This window comes from Leucopleurus acutus (assembly GCF_964270905.1).
Source record: "Leucopleurus acutus genome assembly, chromosome: 7".
Classification (NCBI taxonomy): Eukaryota; Metazoa; Chordata; class Mammalia; order Artiodactyla; family Delphinidae; genus Leucopleurus; species Leucopleurus acutus.
The window spans coordinates 113,977,940-113,998,288 of NC_139150.1; the positions used below are offsets into that span (position 1 = coordinate 113,977,940).

At 48.6% G+C, this 20,349-nt stretch overlaps 1 protein-coding gene across 1 annotated transcript in view; it reads right to left on the bottom strand.

The window, feature by feature from the left end:
• PALLD (palladin, cytoskeletal associated protein) overlaps window positions 1-20,349 on the bottom strand; it is a gene marked incomplete at its 5' end in the record, with an annotated part of 393,811 nt that overhangs the window by 17,316 nt on the left and 356,146 nt on the right. The window contains 5 exons of the mRNA XM_082843562.1: window positions 3,842-3,991; window positions 7,720-7,941; window positions 9,066-9,116; window positions 9,899-9,997; window positions 12,939-13,074. Of these exons, the coding sequence (XP_082699688.1) occupies window positions 3,842-3,991; window positions 7,720-7,941; window positions 9,066-9,116; window positions 9,899-9,997; window positions 12,939-13,074 (658 nt within the window). The remainder of the gene's footprint in view (window positions 1-3,841; window positions 3,992-7,719; window positions 7,942-9,065; window positions 9,117-9,898; window positions 9,998-12,938; window positions 13,075-20,349) is intronic.

Below are 20,349 nucleotides of genomic sequence, written 5' to 3' on the forward strand. Positions count from 1 at the left end.
TCACTTCACATCGTGGAGGCCACGGTGCACCAGAAAAGAGATGGAGTTGTCTCCCTCCCAAACCCAAGTCCTTCCATAACGTGGAAAAAAACGAAGGTATCAAAGGGTATCAAGGAAGCAGGGAGCCCAGGTCAGCGGACCCCACGCTATGCTTCTGGGACTAACGTATTTTGAAAACCGTAGCTTTTACTTTTGAGATTTATTTTCAGTGCCTATTTACATCATGCTTCTTTTAAACCGTGTTTTCATTCACAAATTACGAGAATGGCGAAGTCCTTTACTATATACCGTAGCAGCTGTTTCTGAAGTTGAGACTACGGAGCGTGAAGCATTTCTGTCACCGTGTTCCTACAGCAGCAAGCGACAGCCTGCAGCACGGAGCAGGGAGAGCAACAGGGCGCGGCTCGTCAGGGCTGAAACGCCACTTCGTTTTCCTAAGTGGGCAGGAAGTTCACTCCAGTTTCTCGGTGATGACTCACAAAACCCACACCTGGCAGGTGTGGACACACCTGCTACTGAAGAGCCGGCCGGAGGAGGAGTCTCACCCCCGCGCGGACATCAACCAGGCGACTCACTCAGAAACTTGCAAGAGCGACTGCCAAGTACCCTAAACACCAAGACTCACAACCGTGTCAGGCTGAGGCCCAGCGCCCACGCTTAGCATGTCCTCAGATTCCCCTCAGGAGCCTCGCCTCAGACGCCTGCCTTTCGGTCATTTCAGTAGGAAAGGAGACGCCTAGTTACGAGAACGCACCCCGTTAATGAGGATCCTCGGGGGCCCGACCTCGAGAGCCAGCGGGATTCCGGCATCAGGACCTGCCCTGTCCCGGGGCCTCGAGGGCTCTGGGACACAGGGCGGCCACACCGCTGCTTGCCTGACTCACAGACAGGACGGGCGAGTCTGCTAGAAGAGCCGGGCTCCTGGTGAGCTGAGGTAAACGGCCACTGCTCATTTCTCTGTCTCGCCTCCGAAAGGTAAAGGGCGAAGAACCAGACAGGGCGAGCCGCGGGGGGCGTGGCCAGGGCTCCGGTGAAGCAGCGGAGCGCACGGCCCGGCACGAGGGCAGCGCCCCGCCGTTGGGGGGGGGTCTCCTCCCGGCCGCGGCGTGGCTCCCGCCAGCCCAGCTGTGCACGTGGGCTCTGCAGCTGAGCCCTCCTCCCAGGGCCCCGGCCGTGCAGTCGCAACCGAGCCGCCCCTGCCGGGAACGCCTCTCCCAGGGTGGAGGCTGGAAGTGCCCGCGCCAGCACCGCGCTGGGGAGAGATTCCAGCCCGCACTGACTTCTGGACTCACGGCGCTGAGGGAGGGACACAGCCGGGCTCCACGGCCCCTGCCAGCTCAGGGTGCTGCTCCGAGAAGGGGGACTAGCGTCCTCGAACTTAAACAGTGGCAACAACCTGCGCTTACTGGAAGCCCGTCACATGCCAGGTAAACCAAGCGCTCTACATGCATCGTTTAAATTCGTATTATTTTTCTCACTTCATGGACGAGGAAGCGGGCGCACAGATTCAGGACTTGCTAAAGGCCACGCGGCCAGAACCCAACTCAGATCTGCCCGGTGCCGGGTGCTGGCTCTGCACCCCGACCTGCACCCCCGACTCTTCCGAATTGTCCCTACGTCTCCACTCCTGGTCTTCGTTGCGTCACTTCCGTCTTCTGACTTTGCCCCTCCTCCTTTTCCATGTTGAACGGGCATCTTCAGCCCTCCTTCACCTGGTTGGTCAGGGGTTTAATAACCATGCAGAGACCGCCACCCTGGAGCCCAGCCGCCTGCCCGCTGCCACCTGCCTGGTCCTTCCCGTTAGAACTTCCCCACATGGAAAGCTACGTCACCTGAAGAGACTAGAAGCAGACTCAAAACTTGCAGTGTGACATTTCTCTTGTTCTATCTATAAAACTGCTCACTCCAGTAACAGTTCAAAACATTCACTAGGAAAAACGCCTTGAGGTGGACAGCGGGACCCCAGGAGTGGTGAGCACATAAGGAACACAGTGAATGTTCTAGCTCCATAGCCCACCCTAGCCTTTCCAGGGCACAAGAGAAATGAAGAGCCCAGGACGAAGAAAAATTCTGCATTTTGTTGAGCGCTCCGCTACTTTTTGAAGAGGCAGAAAACTGAAAATCGAAATTGGTTAATAGAGTTGTAGTAGTAACATCAAAGATCACAGACCACCATAACAAATGTAATAATAATTAAAAAGTTTGAAATAGAACAGGAATTACGAAGTGTAACACAGACATGTAAAGTGAGCAAACGCTGTTAGAAAAACAGCAGTGATAGACTTACTCAACACAGGGTTGCCACAAAACTTCAATTTGTAAGAAACGCAATATCTACAAAGTGCAATAAAGATGCAATTAAAAAAAAAGTAGTCAAGGAAACATACTAAAAATATAATTAAAAAAAGAGAAAGTTCCACTTTCGTTCCCTCAAATACAAACAACATGAACACAAATAAGCATTAAAATGTAACTTATTGTAAAGGTTGTGATTCTATTTTTCAAAGGGATGGTCATGTGTTCGTTGATTGAAAAGTTAGAAACTCAAGAAGGCATTAACTTGGAAACTTTCTTGTCAGTGCAGAGTCGGCTGTCCTGGATCATAGCCTGATTTGTGGGCAATTTCAGTTTCACTCTTACCATCACTGCAGAAATGTATCTTTACATGACAATGTAACCCGAGGACAGTATAACACTGTACAAACTTTCAGAAGTCTGTACACTTTGCTAAAATGATTTGTATCATTTTCTTCATTTTCTAACACTTAATATTTCCTTCAAAAGAAATAATGAAATAGGGAATGATATAAATAGATCAGAGATTTTTTAAAAAGATAACTTCTGGGCAATCTTCATCAGTTACATAATAAAACTGTTAACTTTAGCTTTCTTTTTTAAAAAAGAGTGTTTTTTACCAAACTGGGAAAAGAATTTGAAAAAGAATATATACATATATGTGTAAGTGAATCACTTTGCTGTACAACTGAAACTAACACAACATTGTAAATCAACTATCGTCTAATATAAAATAAAATTTTTTTTAGAAGTGCGTCATTTACATGATTTCTGCAGACTTCATAAAATACCCAGTCAGATGTTGAGCTTGTAAGGCACAAAATCACTTCTTACATATTTCTGTGTACCCAGTATAGCACCTAAAATATACAAGATATTCAATAAAAAAGAATTTGCAGGCTTGAATTGGGAACATGGTACCCAGTAGCTGTCTGTTAAATTCTAAGTAGTCAACCGATTTTTTGACCCTAAATCTAAGGGCAACTACAAAACATCTGGGTGTAAACAAACAAAAACGCTGAATGCTGTATGTATGTTCTATCGAAATCATAATTTGTCCACACTTCCACATTACTTAAACTCCACTGAATTAGGTGTGTGCGTATTTCTTCTAAACATTTTCCTTCCTGAGTTTTCCTACCACAGCTTATCCATACCCCTCACTCTCCTTTCTCCTGAGAACATAACCCTACCTGCAATCACATGGTTTATGCATTCGTTTACTGGCTTATCTTCTGTCTCGGGACCTCATCCCCTGAAGCACTGCAGCTCCACCACCCACATGACAGGTGTACATTATCAGGTTCTCAATAATATTTATGGAAAGAATGCACATCTGCACCGGAATTATTCATGGAGACAAACATCTCACGGAATAGATAAATATTAAAGGATGTTTCTATCCTGGGAAAACACGCTGGATGGAGAATTGGGAAAACAGTTTCAAGTCAAAGAGGCATGACTCCCCGTTAGCCAAGCAGCAGCTCCTCTGCCCGGGAAACCCCACCACCCTGGGCACAGGCCCGAGGCCACCGCGCATCCCCACCTGAGGGCTCGAAGCCATGATCGTGTAATTCCCGTCATCGTCCAGGGTGGAGGCCACGGTATGCAGAGAGCAGGTCCCGTCAGGGTCGCTCCGGATGCTGTAGTGATCGTTCTTGGGAGAGATCTGCTTCCCATCTTTAAACCAGTAGGTCTGAGGGGGAAGGCAGAGATGAAGGTGAGGCCCTGTGAGTGGAGGGGCACGGGCCGCCCTGAGCTCCCGAGTTACAGCGCGAGGCAGGACGTCAGGGCAGGACCTTGGCTTCTGAGGGAAAAGGGTAGGTGGCAAGCAAGTTGAATTCTATCTCAGTTTTAGAAATTACACAGCCGCTTTTTATTTTTAAGGAGACGTCTATAAGCAGGCATTTACATTCATCCACTATTTACATGAAGGACAGTGATGGTTTCAGCGCTGGCGCCCAGTTTGCTTTTTGCTTCTATTTCAAGTGTCCCGAATGAAAATGTATTACTTGTAAAGGTAAAAAGGTTATTGTAGACAACAAAACCAGAACCTAAACCCCAGCGATTCCTTGGAATCGTGTCAAACAGAACAGGGTGTGAGGAGCTGGGGCAGGTGAGGGGGGTGATGGGGGAACCCTATCACTTTCATTCCCAGCGGAGGGGCACAGGACGGAGGGTTACAGTTCCTCAGCTCCACTATGTTAAAGAAAACACAGTAGTATTGAAATGTATAATAATTTTCAAATAATATTTTAACTTGGGGTGATGGAAAATTAAATGTGAGAAATAAAGTAAAACTCTTGACTAAATAAGAAAATTCTAAATGGTCAAACGAGCTTTTCTACGGGTCATCCTTCCCTCCCTCACCTTTAAGCAAGATCCTGGGTCCGTGGGTCTCTCATGGTTTGGTTATTATTTCTGACTTGATCATGAACTGCACAGCTGAAGACGGGCCACAGTTTGGGTCACAGAGCCGGCAGCCCTAACACAGCCAGGATGCTGCACTGGCCCCTCCACACTTGCCATCGGGAGGGAAATACATCCTCCCTTTTCAAACCATAGCAGGTTCTTTGTGGTCACTTTTGTTCCTTGCAACCAAAAGCATTCCTGATTCCCAACAGAAGAAACTTAGTTCCGAGCTTGCAGTTTTAAAATGAAATTCTTCCTGCATGTAAATCAGTATGTCAGTTGAGACCACAGCTGGCCTTCCAATTCCACTCCCTGTCAAAGCCTCTGAATCTGAAAAATCTTTCTTGAAACTTCCATGTCTAAGATAGGGAAAGGCTAAAAACAGACGGCAGGAGATAAGTGCAAGAACAATCAGGATCTGACCGCTGCAGCTTTTCCTACCCTTAGCTTTCAGTCAGTTCATTGACAGGAACTATATTATTAATCTCCAGAACCTAAAAGTTCACCATCAAATAGACTAATAACTTTCAGTTCTAAAAGTTAAGTTACATAAGGTGTGATACTTTGTAATTATCATACTCTTAGTGGTTGGATTATTTCCAATGGAACAAAGAAGCTGTGATTAGTACATAATTTCTCCCTTTTGCGTTCTTGCCTCTATGCCAGTTCTTTAGAATATTTGTCTCCTTTTTTTTTTTTTTGCAGTATGCGGGCCTCTCACTGTTGTGGCCTCTCCCGTTGCGGAGCACAGGCTCAGCGGCCATAGCTCACGGGCCCAGCTGCTCTGCGGCATGTGGGATCTTCCCGGACCAGGGCACGAACCCGTGTCCCCTGCATCAGCAGGCGGACTCTCAACCACTGCGCCAACAGGGAAGCCCTATTTCTCTCCTTTAATCATATTTTCCACCTCTATTGTACTTGGAATCCAACTTTCAAATGAGATTAAGAGAGAGTTCCAAAACTTTACCAAGACTGCTAAAACACAGGGCAGGAAGGGTACAAGAGATGAAAACAGGGTGAACTAGAAATTCTCTTCCATCTTCTCATATCTCAATGGAACAAGCATGTCAAGGGCAGAATAAAAAAATTAAAAAAAAAACCCATAAGCTAAAAAAATATATTTTTTTAAACACGATGAGTATTCCATACGCCAACAATCCTAATATAATTGCTAGAACATGTGCAGGAGAAACAGGTTTCAATAAACCAGGGAGGGAAGAAAAAGAATGGCAGCCAGGAAGACAGAACATCTAACAGGAAAAAGCTCTGGAAAATCAACCTCTTAACGGCCGTGAAACATTCAAGGTTGTAGGAGAACAAGACAGTCACGTCAAAACAAAAGCCCACCTCTCGGGAGAACATAATGTTCTTTAAGAACAGGATTCAGTGATCTTAGAAGCCCATCAGTAACCGTGCCTTGAGTAAGGTTGAAAAAGAACGTGGGGTTCTTTTTGTGACTATTTTGGAAGTTCATGATATAATTATGAGTTCCCCTCATAAGCTGCATGTTTATTTTTAATACATGCATTTGATATCATGGTTGTGAACACACACCAATGATCCAATGATGTCAAGATAATACAGACGTGTGTTCTCTAACAACAGTTGATTTGTGAAGTCTCATCAGGAGGTGGCAATGGCTCTGAAAATATAAAGCTAATTTTTTTGGTCTATCTTTTTCTGACTGTGGGGCTGGGATTCGGTTTTAGGGCAAGAGTATGGTGGTAAAACTTTCCTTACTGTGAAAACAGAACAACGGATGGAGCCCAGAGCACGAGCCCCTCAAAGTTTCAGGTGTGGCCCCGGCCCGGCCCCTGCTCCTGTCTCACTCGGTCTCATTCCGGCTCTTTCACACCAGCCCCTGTTGAAATGTTAATTTCAGGGAGTACAGTTTTCATTTTTGCATGCTTACTTTACATGTGCCTTGTCTCTGGTCCTATTCTTTCACTAAAGTGTCTATTCCTTTTAGAATTGTTTCCATCACTTTAAACACAGTAATTTCGGAGGAGTCCCCTCAAGACGGCTCTATCCTGTGTGGCACCGTGGCTTCTGTTCTCCCGTTTCTTTTGCTGTGGACCCTGTTTGCTCGCAGGGTCTGTGAGTTTTTCTTGTGAACTCACTTCTTCCCCCTCCTGCCCTGTAGATGTCTGACGGGCCCCAGTGTGGAAGTCTTTTATGGGGCAATTTTTACTTGCTTCTGCCAGACACCTCAGGATTATAATCATCCTGGACTAAATTTCATATTAATTTCTCAGCTTTGGGCTCTGTATCCTGTGAGAGTGTGAATCTGGAGTTTCAGCTTCTCATGGGTGCCTCTTTTATTCTCTTCTCTCAAGTTCTAGGGAAAAGTGTAGTCCTGTTTGCCACTTTGCGGGGCCAGTGAGCAGTGATTCCAGTCTCTCCTTAAAGAGAGGGCCACCCTCCCTCCTTCCAGCATCCCCACGTGCTTGCAGGAAGAGGGCTCCGGCCAGGCCGGCCCCATCCTCGGTACCGGAAGCTTCTCGGAGGACCCTTTCTCACAGTATTCCTGCTTCCACCGCCTCTGTAAACACAGGAGGCCTTGGTTTTGTAGACTAAAGATCTGCAGTTTCCATCACCTGTGGTAGCTTTATTCCTCTGTCTGGTACAGAGCACGGGCGGATTCAAGTTCAAGCCTGGCCACTCACAGCTTTCTGACCCGGGGAAAGTTCATTAACCCCCCTGAGCTCAGCCCGGTCGTCTGCAATTTGGGTGTAACAATGGCAACATCATATGAGTAAATGATGTGGGTTATGAAAGGCTCCTTGTCCGTTATTCTACTATTCTATTCTGTCCTGTCCTGTTCTACTCTTCTACCCTTGCTGGTTTCCAGTGGCTCCTGAGGACGGCCCTGAACTCGAGCGTTTTACATCACGGGTACTGAGCAGCTTAGTCTGCACCTGTTCCCCCTAACGCTGCAATGGCGTGTGGCATGCTGGGAGCCAAGCTCATCCCTGGGGAACACAACTCTTAAGAAGCCTTGTTGCAGCTCACCTTCGGCTTTGGATTCCCGGTCACTCTGCATGTGAAGGTCACGGGCATCCCCTCAAAGATCTTGAAATGCTTCAGCTTCGTCTCGAAGAACGGGGCCACTCCGCTCTCCACAGACGCGTCCCCACAGGGAGCCTCTTCCCCTGACTCCTCCACAGGGGACCTTTCCAGCCTGTACTCGATTTCACTGATGAGCCTCTGCTCACAGCTGGAGACTTTGTACTCCTGAATCAGAGAGAAGGGTCACGTCACCGACCTCGGTCCACGCGGTACCAAGTCCCCCAAGGCCCACGTCTTACCCCCTCTCCAGTCAGGCGCCCAGAAGACAGTGATGTTTTTTACCACAGAGCTAAAAAAAGGAGCCTGTGCCCAATTCAACTCCATATAAAACAAAGAACATCTGGAAGTAAGTATGTATGATATTTCAGACTGTCCTCAAGTCCTATGATCCAAAACCAAACCAAACCAACTATGAAGATGAATTTCCTTCTCTCTTCTCTTGGGGTGGGGAGGAGAAAGAAAAAGGCAACAGTCATTCCTAAACCATTCGTCAACGGTAAACATGGCGGCACACTGCTTCCTCTGCCTGGTGGGGCACTTGCTCGGAAGGGCAGCTGCAAGCTCACTCGGCCTCCCAGCAAACGAGTGATGGAGAAATGGCACCACAATCCCTCCTCCCAGCAACCCTCGCCACACAGCCTCGGGCTCTCCCTCAGCTCTGCAGCTCTGAGCGGCCATTCTGCTCCCGAGGACGGACGGTCCAGTCAAATGTTTGGTGAAAAACACAGGAGCAGAGCAAAGTCCCCGTCACCATCCTCTGGTGGTGAAGGGGGAGCCTGCAGATCTCTTGCTGACAGAGTACAGTAAAGACAAGGCAGCCCATTATGAGATATTCTCTATTTAATATTAAATGAAAGGTTGTTTTAACGAGGTTTTCCCTTAAGGTACTCAACCTTCACAAAACAGTCTGTTGCCTTGAAGGAAGAAATTCAACAGTATGAATAAAACTGCAAAAAATACACAAGTTGTTTTGTCTAAATAGTATCAAATCAGTCAGTTTAAGAATTAGCTCTTTTTCCCCCTACAAAGGTTTAACAAATGAGAAACTTTTCACAATTTAAAATTCAGAGTAGCCACAAAGGACAGAATCAAATTCAAGTTTGTAAATAAATGACACAAAAATCACACCGCAGTTAATTCTGTCCATCTGATATTAAATGAAAATAGACACTGGTCGGAGTACTTATAGTTAATGTGTGGCAGTTAACTATATACACAGGTAAACGAGGAAGAAGAGAAGAAACAGATACAGGGAAAGACTGGGAAGAAAAGAAAGGTGAAAGCGTGACCTTTTGACCATCCAGAGGACTCCCTACAGAAGCATGAGGAGACCCAGGGTCCTGTAATGGTAGAAGAAAAAGAGGTGAAGCCCAGTACAGAACAGCAAGAATCTCACAAGATTTGCAGCTTTAAGTGAAGCTGTGTGGCAGCGATATTTAACACAGAGAACCTTTCAGGTTTTGAAGGCTGATCCATTTCTTAAGAGACACGAGAAAGAGTTTACTTGATCCTTTAAACTTGGGTTACAAAGCTTTCTTTTATCTCAGAACTACATCTGGAGACTCCAAACAGAAGCAGTGGAGATTATAAAACAGTTTATTTACATCAAATCCATGAAGTGACTTATTTTTTGGTGTTAACAGGGGAACAAAATGTTAGCATTTTAGGTTCTCTGCTGATTAGTGCTTTATAACTACATCCGTGGAGGAAAACAGAGTCTTTTCTGTACATAGGTATTTTACCTGGACGAGATATTAAGAACATAATTGGAAATAGTCACTAGTGATTTCAGACAATGTCAGTGAACATATGTTCCTCCACACAAACCTATTCTGCATTACAGCCCAGGACAGGAAAAAACAGAAAGATACTTGAAAGGAGAGAAACGAATCGATAAGAAGATAAAACGAACAGGTGTCACCAACCGAAATAAATCCCATCACTCACTCAGCACAGTACGTGCTCAGTAAACGCTGGCTGGGAGGCTGACCCGATGACAATGCTCCTTCCTCTGACCCGCCCTCTGCTCTCCACAGAGCTGACCCCAAGACTGTCCGTAAGGAGGGCAGGGAGAGGGGACAGGGTAATCTGCTTCTTTGGGGAGCCAGGAGGAACGGGGTACCTGGCTGGCCGCCTCCTCTTCAGGCTCCTGGACATTGAAGACGGTCGCGCTGTCGGCACCCAGCAGCCGCCGTGCCATCCTTTCCTCGTACGTCAACCTCTAGACGAAGCAAGTCACAGAAATCAGAAAAACCACAATGCTGCCACACCTTAGGAAAAAGAGCTGAAAAAGCAAACACGCTGGCCGTTCTCTGCAACTGCTCCCTCTCCGCCTTGACGCCTGTACGCACAGGAGTCCCCTCCTCCCCTTGTTCAGCTGCTCTCACCGACCCTTCTGGTCCTGACCCTGGGTTGGGAGGTGGGGTGACCCATCCTGAGAGCCACCAACTGATAGAGCACAGACTGAGCAACAGGGGAGAAGTCACCTAAAAGTACGAGTCATATATTTACCCCTGACGATAAACACAGAGAAAAAAGATACTGAAACAGCAAAATGTTCTTTTTACAGGAAATGTTATTTTCATAGCCATCCACAGGCTTCAGAACTGCCTGATGAGGGAGTTTCAGGCCAGCGGGCAGTGACGGCCCTCTCTGCTTTGACAGCACTTCCCAGGGGCTGGGTATCCGAGGTGAACACAAGCACATGCAATAACCCACAAAGGATGACTACACACGTGGACTTGGCAGAGGGGCCGTGAGCCTACTTGGGGAGACTGTCTGCAAAGAGGGCGGCGAGGCTTCTGCATCGACCGGCCGGCGCTTTGGGCCAAACACGAGAGAAATGTCCACGTTCGTGTTCTGTCTGCTGGGCGGATGGCCGCTCTTGAGCGCTGGCTCTAATATGACCATCGGCCCATCGGGGGCATTTTAAAAACAAGCATTTGATTCAAGATAGAGAGTAACTAGTATGGCAGAATCCAAAAAAACCCCCAAAACAAACAAAAAAACCCCCCAAAATCCTGCACAAGTTATTTCAGATAAACTTCCAAACTCGTGAATCTAGACACAGATGCTACTGGAAACGATCTCATCAGGAAAATATGTTGGGTAAACTGCTGACTTCCAGCAATTGCTGGTTCCAGTCCCAGCGGAGACCGGGAAGAGAAATAAGACAAGTGCCAGACGACAAAAGACCTGAAGTTCCACTTATTTCATTCTGTAAAGAAGGGGCCGAGGATGAGAAGAGGCAGGGGCAGTGTCTGCTGCACGGAATGTCTCGTACAGTAAGGTGCTGTTTATTTTTCTCACGTGTGTTAAAAGATCATGAATTCAGTTTTCAGAGAGAGTTTTAAATACCTGCTCTCTTAAAAGCCTTCCTAACGTCTGCAGGGACGACTACAGCAGCACCCCAGCGAGGACTGGAGCGATGCCACCCCGTTCCTTTGGAGCAGAAGCATCATGTGACACCCAGGCCTCCACCAGACGTACCTGCTCCCACCAGGAAGTAAAGTCACTTCATAGCTTTGTTTCTAAACTACTACGCCGTTTGGACAGACGAGCTCTAAGAAGCCAGAAGTGAGTATGGAATGAGGTGCAACATCAGGATAAAGCTATTTCCGCGTCTCATTTTCTAAGAAAGGGAACCTTACTTTCCTTGTCTTTTTTAAACTCTCAAATGTGGAAATCTATGGAAAATACTGGAGATGTCATTCACTGCTAAACAGACAAACACCAAAAATATATATTTATACGCGAGACACATGATATATATATAACAAAAGTAAATACACATAGTATAACGTAAGGGCTCATAGAAGTCTTACTTTTTAACCAAGAGTTAGTCCATGAGGAATATTTAAACAAACAACCAAAAGAAAAAAAAAAAAGAAAAAAAAAAACCTGGAGAGATGCCTTTACCTGGATTGAAAAAGTTCCCTTAAGTATTTGTTTTAATCTATCAAAGGCTCTGGTTGACAGAGCCAGGGCAAACTTCCAGAATATGTACACTTACACGTGCAACCACTTATTTCAGGGAGAATACATTTTCCCTTGGTGAAAATCTTCTCTTCGAAATCACTAACCAACACAGGAACTCATTAGCATTTTCATCTTCCTGAGCTCAGGTCAGGATCCTGATGATTAAAACCAGCATCCAACACCCTCCTCTAGTCACCACCTTCCCGGGCAGATGCGGCCTGTGCTCACATTTTTATCCATCAACGCTTGATAATTACAATTCCTAGAAAACTTAATTAGTACAGAGACTCTCTCTCCTGAAAAAGGTGTGTGAGGGAGAATTTATACAAAGAGGCCCTTTTCTGCTTCTACTGAAGAGCTGGGCAAATTTCCCCATAATAAAGCACAAAAGGCTCCTTTCCCCTACCTGAGATCTCCTTTGCTAGACTTGCTTTTCCTGTCCCCTTGAAGTACTCTGATGTGATAAGAAAAGGGTCAGTAACCCCCAAAACCGAACAAACAAGACTGGCAAGGAAACACTAGGTCCACTGGAGGAAACATCTGTCCACACGGTCACCAGAGCTACTCTGACCGACTTCACAATTCTGCAGCCTTGAAACAGAATTACTATTTTCTTCTTGAGCTGAGCTGTCCTGCCCTGACAGACTAGAACGAGGATGGGAAGCAAGGCTCCCGTTTCAGGTGACGGAATCCGCGTCTCCTAACACTCTAGACTCCAGCCATGGTCTCCTAAGGAAAGATGCTTTTTGTGCAGAAGCATCGCAGGGCCTGGAATCCAAATTCTGCTTCTGGAACTTTAATTCCGATTCACTGCTTCCGGCAGAGACAGGTCACCGGGGGGCATGGCTCTCCCCACGCCTACCCCTCCAGCGGGATTGGTTCCTTTTTCTCTGTAAGGTCGCAGGTCCTCACTGCCCTACCCCCGGCCTCACCCTCAGTCCTTCCTCCCTCCCTTCCCTCCAACCTGCTGTGATGCCCCAGGAATGGCCCATGCAGGAGGCAGCAGAAAGCAGCCTTCTCCCCTCCCCACTTCCCGGACCCAAGCCTCACCACGCAGAGGAACGTGGGGCTCGGGGTACCGGGCCAGCGGTGAGGACGCGACTCGGGACCCTAGGCCTGGGGGAGGGGGAAGGGCTCGGGGGCAGCTCCAGACCCCGCCCACCCCAGCACACCCCGCCCTGTACCGGCTGCCCGTTGTTCAGCAGGTCCTCCTTGAAGCGCAACTTCCGCTCCAGGTCCTGGATGACGGCATCCTTCGAGCCCTGGATCTCCTCGTCCGAGGCGATGCGGGCAGTTCTGCTGGCCTTCTTGGGAAATCCCCTGTGGGCAAGCACACAGCGCGGTCAGGGTCAGGGTCAGGGTCAGGGTCAGGGCCGGGGCCAGGCACGCACCACCACCCCCCCCCCACCCGCCCCGGCCCAGCACCACCCACCCTGACGGCCATGCCTGTCCCGCTGGGTGTGGGACCAGTGACGCTGACGGGAACCGGTCCCCAGAGAAAGTCCGTACACCCAGGGCGCACACGCCGGGCTGAGATGAGGGCCAAGGCCGGGGAATTGGCAACAAATACGTGGCACTGTTTATACCCAGACCTGGGTTTCCACCGTGTTAGGTCTGTGACTTTGCGCAAGCTTCCCAGCACGTGTCATAAACAGGTGTAACAATACCCACCACCACATGAGACCATCAAGAGGGTTTCAGGAAGAACAGACTTCTGCATCCTTTCCTCAACTCAGCCCCCTGGTCCTCTGCCGCCAGCTTATTCTGCATCAGTGCCCCGCCCGCCCTGAGCAAACGTGAATCCTGCCCTCTCCGCCCCCCTCTTCTGTCCTGGTCTGGCTGGGCTGCAGGGTGCAGGGCTGACTGGTGGACTGAAGCCATGTGCTGCCTAGTTTACTTCTTCCTCCCTCACAGGGCTGTGGGTAAAGATGAGTGAGGAACGAACACCGTCCAACAGTGGAAAAGAAGGATGCGTATCACCAAAGGTGAATTTCAAAGATATAATGTCAAGGTTGAAAAAGAGCAAGTTAGAGAAGAATGCACACAATACACTTTCAGGTGGGAGGTGTGAGGACGCAGGTGGGCAGGGTCACGGGTGGGAGGTGTGAGGATGCAGGCGGGCAGGGTCACACGTAGGACGTGTGAGGATGCAGGCGGGCAGGGTCACAGGTAGGACGTGGGAAGATGCAGGCGGGCAGGGTCACAGGTGGGAGGTGTGAGGATGCAGGTGGGCAGGGTCACGGGTGGGAGGTGTGAGGATGCAGGCGGGCAGGGTCACACGTAGGACGTGTGAGGATGCAGGCGGGCAGGGTCACGGGTAGGACGTGGGAAGATGCAGGCGGGCAGGGTCACAGGTGGGAGGTGTGAGGATGCAGGTGGGCAGGGTCACGGGTGGGAGGTGTGAGGATGCAGGTGGGCAGGGTCACGGGTGGGAGGTGTGAGGATGCAGGTGGGCAGGGTCACGGGTGGGAGGTGTGAGGATGCAGGTGGGCAGGGTCACGGGTGGGAGGTGTGAGGACGCAGGTGGGCAGGGTCACACGTAGGACGTGTGAGGATGCAGGTGGGCAGGGTCACACGTAGGACGTGTGAGGATGCAGGCGGGCAGGGTCACGGGTAGGACGTGTGAGGATGCAGGCGGGCAGGGTCACAGGTAGGACGTGGGAAGATGCAGGCGGGCAGGGTCACGGGTGGGAGGTGTGGGGATGCAGGCGGGCAGGGTCACGGGTGGGAGGTGTGGGGATGCAGGCGGGCAGGGTCACGGGTGGGAGGTGTGAGGATGCAGGCGGGCAGGGTCACGGGTAGGACGTGTGAGGATGCAGGCGGGCAGGGTCACGGGTAGGACGTGGGAAGATGCAGGCGGGCAGGGTCACGGGTGGGAGGTGTGAGGATGCAGGTGGGCAGGGTCACGGGTGGGAGGTGTGAGGATGCAGGTGGGCAGGGTCACGGGTGGGAGGTGTGAGGATGCAGGCGGGCAGGGTCACGGGTGGGAGGTGTGGGGGTGCAGTCGGGCAGGGTCACGGGTGGGAGCTGTGGGGGTGCAGGCGGGCAGGGTCACGGGTGGGAGGTGTGGGGATGCAGGCGGGCAGGGTCACGGGTGGGAGGTGTGGGGATGCAGGCGGGCAGGGTCACGGGTGGGAGGTGTGGGGATGCAGGCGGGCAGGGTCACGGGTGGGAGCTGTGGGGGTGCAGGTGGGCATCACAGCAAAAAGGGTGAAGAGGCCAGCATCGCCCTTTACAGAAAGACTGGGCCAGTTAGCAAATGGCTCGTGCTTCCACCTCCTCCTCCGTAAAGTGCAAAATGTGGGAACTAAAGGCACAGGTCTCCCAGGATTATGGGGAAAACCAGGGCCTGCAGGAGGGGCTCTGGGGCAGTTGACAGAGACCACCCTACAGGGCGGCGGATCATGGAGGGACTGGCCAAGGGAGGCCGGGGGGAGTGAAGAGGACTCCAGGATGCTGAGCAGAGCCCCCAAGAGCTTGCCCACACCCCCGCAGACCCCCTGGTCAGGGCCCTGCTCGGCTCTGGGGGCCAGGGACACACGTAGAGCAGACTGAGGTCATGATTCCTGCAAAAATCAGCTTCGACAGTGGGGACGGCAGAGGGGGAGGGACGGAGGACCCGGTGGGAGGCCAGGTGACAGAAGCGGGTCCACGAGGAGCTGGACCGGGGTGACCACAGGGAGGGCCACCAGAGCCAGCCCGGGGGTCAACGGGGCACCGGGCACCTCGGGGAGAGGGCTCCAGGCCACGGCGCTGTCGCTTAGTTTAATATGGAACCTATTCTTTTTTTTCTGAGAGTATCTCATTTGGACTAATTATTAACGTAATTCAGAAAACACTAAGAAACTTTATTAAAAACTGAGCACACAGTAAGGGTGAAGATCTGAGATCAGGGCAGGAACCAAGATGGAGCATTTGGAAAGGGGAGGCGCCCGGCAAGAACAGCGGTGACAAACTTTTGACGCAAAGTTTTGGCAACGGAGTGCTATCCTATAAAAGGAATCTGTTGTAAAACGGCTGTGGTCTGCTCCCCAACGTGGCACCAACTTCTGATGAACAAAGAGCAACCCGTCAGGAATAAAAAGAGCATCTGGTGACAGATGCTTTCCCTTCTCTAAAAAAATTTTTTTTTTCTTTTTTCGCATGGCCTGCGGGATCTTACTTCCCCGACCAGGGATCAAACTCAGAGCCCTGGAAGTGAGAGGGCCAAGTCCTAAATACTGGACCGCCAGGGAAGTCCTGAGATGCTTTCCCTTCATAATGGTTTGTACAGTTAAAAATTAAAACGTCTCTTTAACGTAAACTGTTACCCAAACCAGAACTGTTCACAAAACCCCGTACTCAGCGCACAGGAACCGGTGGCATCCCTACACGTCTTATGTGCTGACTGCTCCAGCGCTCAGCCCAAGCCTGCAGAAGCATCCTGTCCTGTCTACACCAGCTTCAATGTGACACCACTGACTATGTTAAATAAAACTCATGTCGCTGGGGGTGAAAACAGGTCAACCATATACACACGCATGTGGAAAGTAAAACCCTCCAGATTCAACCACGCCAATCCCAGGAAGTTTTCTTCTTTTTCCTTGACTACTGAACGACCTCGAGAGCATCCTCCCTTCATGGACTGTTCCAGGTCAACACTGTCCGTGCTCAGAGACGCAGCGCACAGCACATGACGTAGGAGGTCCTTGGCCTGTCTGGCCACCGGAGAATTTTTTAAACGAAGAGCCCCCGTATGCTCCTCTTCCCATACTCAGCGAAATCGAATGGAGACTAAACTTCACACAGTTGCAGAGTGAGCAGAATCAACATGCTGTCAGGAATCCCTCACATCCAAGAGTGTATCTCAGAAATTAATGTATAAAAGAGGGAATTCCCTGGCATCCACTGTTTAGGACTCCGTGCTTTCACTGCCAAAGAGGCCCAGGTTCAATTCCTGGTCGGGGAACAAAGATCCTGCAAGCTGCGTGGCCAAAAAAAAAAATTAATGTATAAAAGAGCCCAAGAGATGGGCTTCCCTGGTGGCGCAGTGGTTGAGAGTCTGCCTGCCGATGCAGGGGACACGGGTTCGTGCCCCGGTCCGGGAAGATCCCACATGCCGTGGAGCGCCTGGGCCCATGAGCCATGGCCGCTGAGCCTGCGCATCCGGAGCCTGTGCTCCGCTACGGGAGAGGTCACAACAGTGAGAGGCCCGCGTACCGCAAAAAAAAAAAAAAAAAAAGAGCCCGAGAGAGATTGGTTCAAGATGGCCGACTAGAAGGACGTGCTCTCACTTCTTCTTGCGAGAGCACCAGAATCACAACTAACTGCCGAACCATCATGGACAGGAAGACACTGGAACTCACCAGAAAAGATACCCCACATCCAAAGACAAAGGAGAAGCCACAGTGAGACAGTAGGAGGGGCGCAATCCCAGTAAAATCAAATCCCATAACCACTGGGTGGGTGACTCAGAGACTGGAGAACACATACCACAGAAGTCCACCCACTGCAGTGAAGGTTCTGAGCCCCACGTCAGGCTTCCCAACCTGGGGGTCCGGCAACAGGAGGAGGAATTCCTAGAGAATCAGACTTTGAAGGCTAGCGGGATTTGATTGCAGGACTTCGACAGGACTGGGGGAAACAGAGACTCCTCTCTTGGAGGGCACACACAAAGCAGTGTGCATAGGGACCTAGGGGAAGGAGCAGTGACCCCATAGGAGACTGAAACAGACCTACCTGCTAGTGTTGGAGGGTCTCCTGCAGAGGTGGGGGGTGGCTGTGGCTCACCGTGGGGACAAGGACACTGGCAGCAGAAGTGCTGGGAAGTACTCCTTGGCGTGAGCCCTCCCAGAGTCTGCCATTAGCCCCACCAAGGAGCCCAGGTAGATGCCAGTGTTGGGTTGCCTCAGGCCAAACAACCAACAGGGAGGGAACCTAGCGCCACCCAACAGCAGACAAGCAGATTAAAGTTCTACTGAGCTCTGCCCACCAGAGGAACAGTGAGCTCTACCCACCACCAGTCCCTCCCATCAGGAAACTTGCACAAGCCTCTTAGACAGACTCATCCACCAGAGGGCAGACAGCAGAGGCAAGAAGAACTACAGTCCTGCAGCCTGTGGAACAACAACCACATTCACAGACAGACAAGATGAAAAGGCAGAGGGCTATGTACCAGATGAAGGAACGAGATAAAACCCCAGAAAAACAACTAAATGAAGTGAAGATAGGCAACCTTCCAGAAAAAGAATTCAGAATAATGATAGTGAAGATGATCCAGGACCTCGGAAGAAGAATGGAGGCAAAGAGCGAGAAGATGCAAGAAATGTTTAACAAAGACCTAGAAGAATTAAAGAACAAACAAACAGAGATGAACAATACAATAACTGAAATGAAAACTAAACTAGAAGGAATCAATAGCAGAATAACTGAGGCAGAAGAACAGATAAATGATCTGGAAGACAGGATGGTGGAATTCACTGCCATGGAACAGAAGAGAGAAAAAAGAAGGAAAAGAACTGAAGACAGCCTAAGAGACCTCTGGGACAACATTAAACGCAACGACATTCGCATTACAGGGGTTCCAGAAGGAGAAGAGAGAGAGAGACGACCCAAGAAAATATTTGAAAAGATTATAGTTGAAAATTTCCCTATCATGGGAAAGGAAATAGCCACCCAAGTCCAGGAAGCGCAGAGAGTCCCAGGCAGGATAAACCCAAGGAGAAACACGCCGAGAACCACAGTAATCAAATTGGCAGAAATTAAAGACAAAGAAAAATTATTGAAAGCAGCAAGGGGAAAACGACAAATAACACATAAAGGAACTCTCATAAGGTTAACAGCTGATTTCTCAGCAGAAAATCTACAAGCCAGAAGGCAGTGGCATGATATATTTAAAGTGATAAAAGGGAAGAAGCTACAACCAAGATTACTCTACCTGGCAAGGATCTCATTCAGATTCAATGGAGAAATCAAAACCTTTACAGAAAAGCAAAAGCTAAGAGAATTCAGCACCACCAAAGCAGCTCTACAGCAAATGCTAAAGGAACTTCTCTAAGTGGGAAACACAAGAGAAGAGAAGGATATACAAAAACAAACCCAAAACAATTAAGAAAATGGTCATAGGAACATACATATCGATAATTACCTTAAACGTGAATGGATTAAATGCTCCAACCAAAAGACACAGGCTCGCTGAATGGATACAAAAACAAGACATATATGCTGTCTACAAGAGACCCACTTCAGACCTAGGGACACATACAGACTGAAAGTGAGGGGATGGAAAAACATATTCCATGTAAATGGAAATCAAAAGAAAGCCGGAGTAGCAATACTCATATCAGATAAAATAGACTTTAAAAGAAAGAATGTTACAAGAGACAAGGAAGGACACTACATAACGATCAATGGATCAATCCAAGAAGAAGATATAACAATTATAAATACATATGCACCCAACATAGGAGCACTGCAATACATAAGGCAACTGCTAACAGCTATGAAAGAGGAAATCGACAGTAACACAGTAATAGTGGGGGACTTTAACACCTCACTTACACCAATGGATATATCATCCAGACAGAAAATTAATAAGGAAACACAAGCTTTAAATGACACAATAGACCAGATAGGTTTAATTGATATTTATAGGACATTCCATCCAAAAACAGCAGATTACACTTTCTTCTCAAGCACGCATGGAACATTATCCAGGATAGATCACATCTTGGGTCACAAATCAAGCCTCAGTAAATTTAAGAAAACTGAAATCATATTAAGCATCTTTGCTGACCACAACTTTATGAGATTAGAAATGAATTACAGGGAAAAAAACGTAAAAAACACAAACACATGGAGGCTAAACAATATGTTACTAAATAACCAAGAGATCACTGCAAATCAAAGAGGAAATAAAAAACTTATCTAGAGACAAGTGACAATGAAAACACAACAATCCAAAACCTATGGGATGCAGCAAAAGCAGTTCTAAGAGGGAAGTTTATAGCAATACAAGCCTACACCAAGAACCAAGAAAAATCTCAAATAAACAATCTAAACTTACACCTGAAGGAACAAGAACAAACAAAACCCAAAGTTAGAAGAAGGAAAGAAATCATAAAGATCAGAGCAGAAATAAATGAAACAGAAACAAAGAAAACAATAGCAAAGATCAATAAAACTAAAAGCTGGTTCTTTGAGGAGATAAACAAAATTGATAAACCATTAGCCAGACTCATCAAGAAAAAGAGGGAGAAGACTCAAATCAATAAAATTAGAAATGAAAAAGGAGAAATTACAACAGACACTGCAGAAACATAAAGGATCATGAGAGATTACTACAAGCAACTCTATGCCAATAAAATGGACAACCTGGAAGAAATGGCCAAATTCTTAGAAAGGTATAACCTTCCAAGACTGAACCAGGAAGAAACAGAAAATATGAACAGACCAATCACAAGCAATGAAACTGAAACTGTGATTAAAAATCTTCCCCCCCCCCCCAAAAAAATCTTCCAACAGGGCTTCCCTGGTGGCGCAGTGGTTGGGGCTCCGCCTGCCAATGCAGGGGACGCAGGTTCGTGCCCCGGTCTGGGAGGATCCCACGTGCCACGG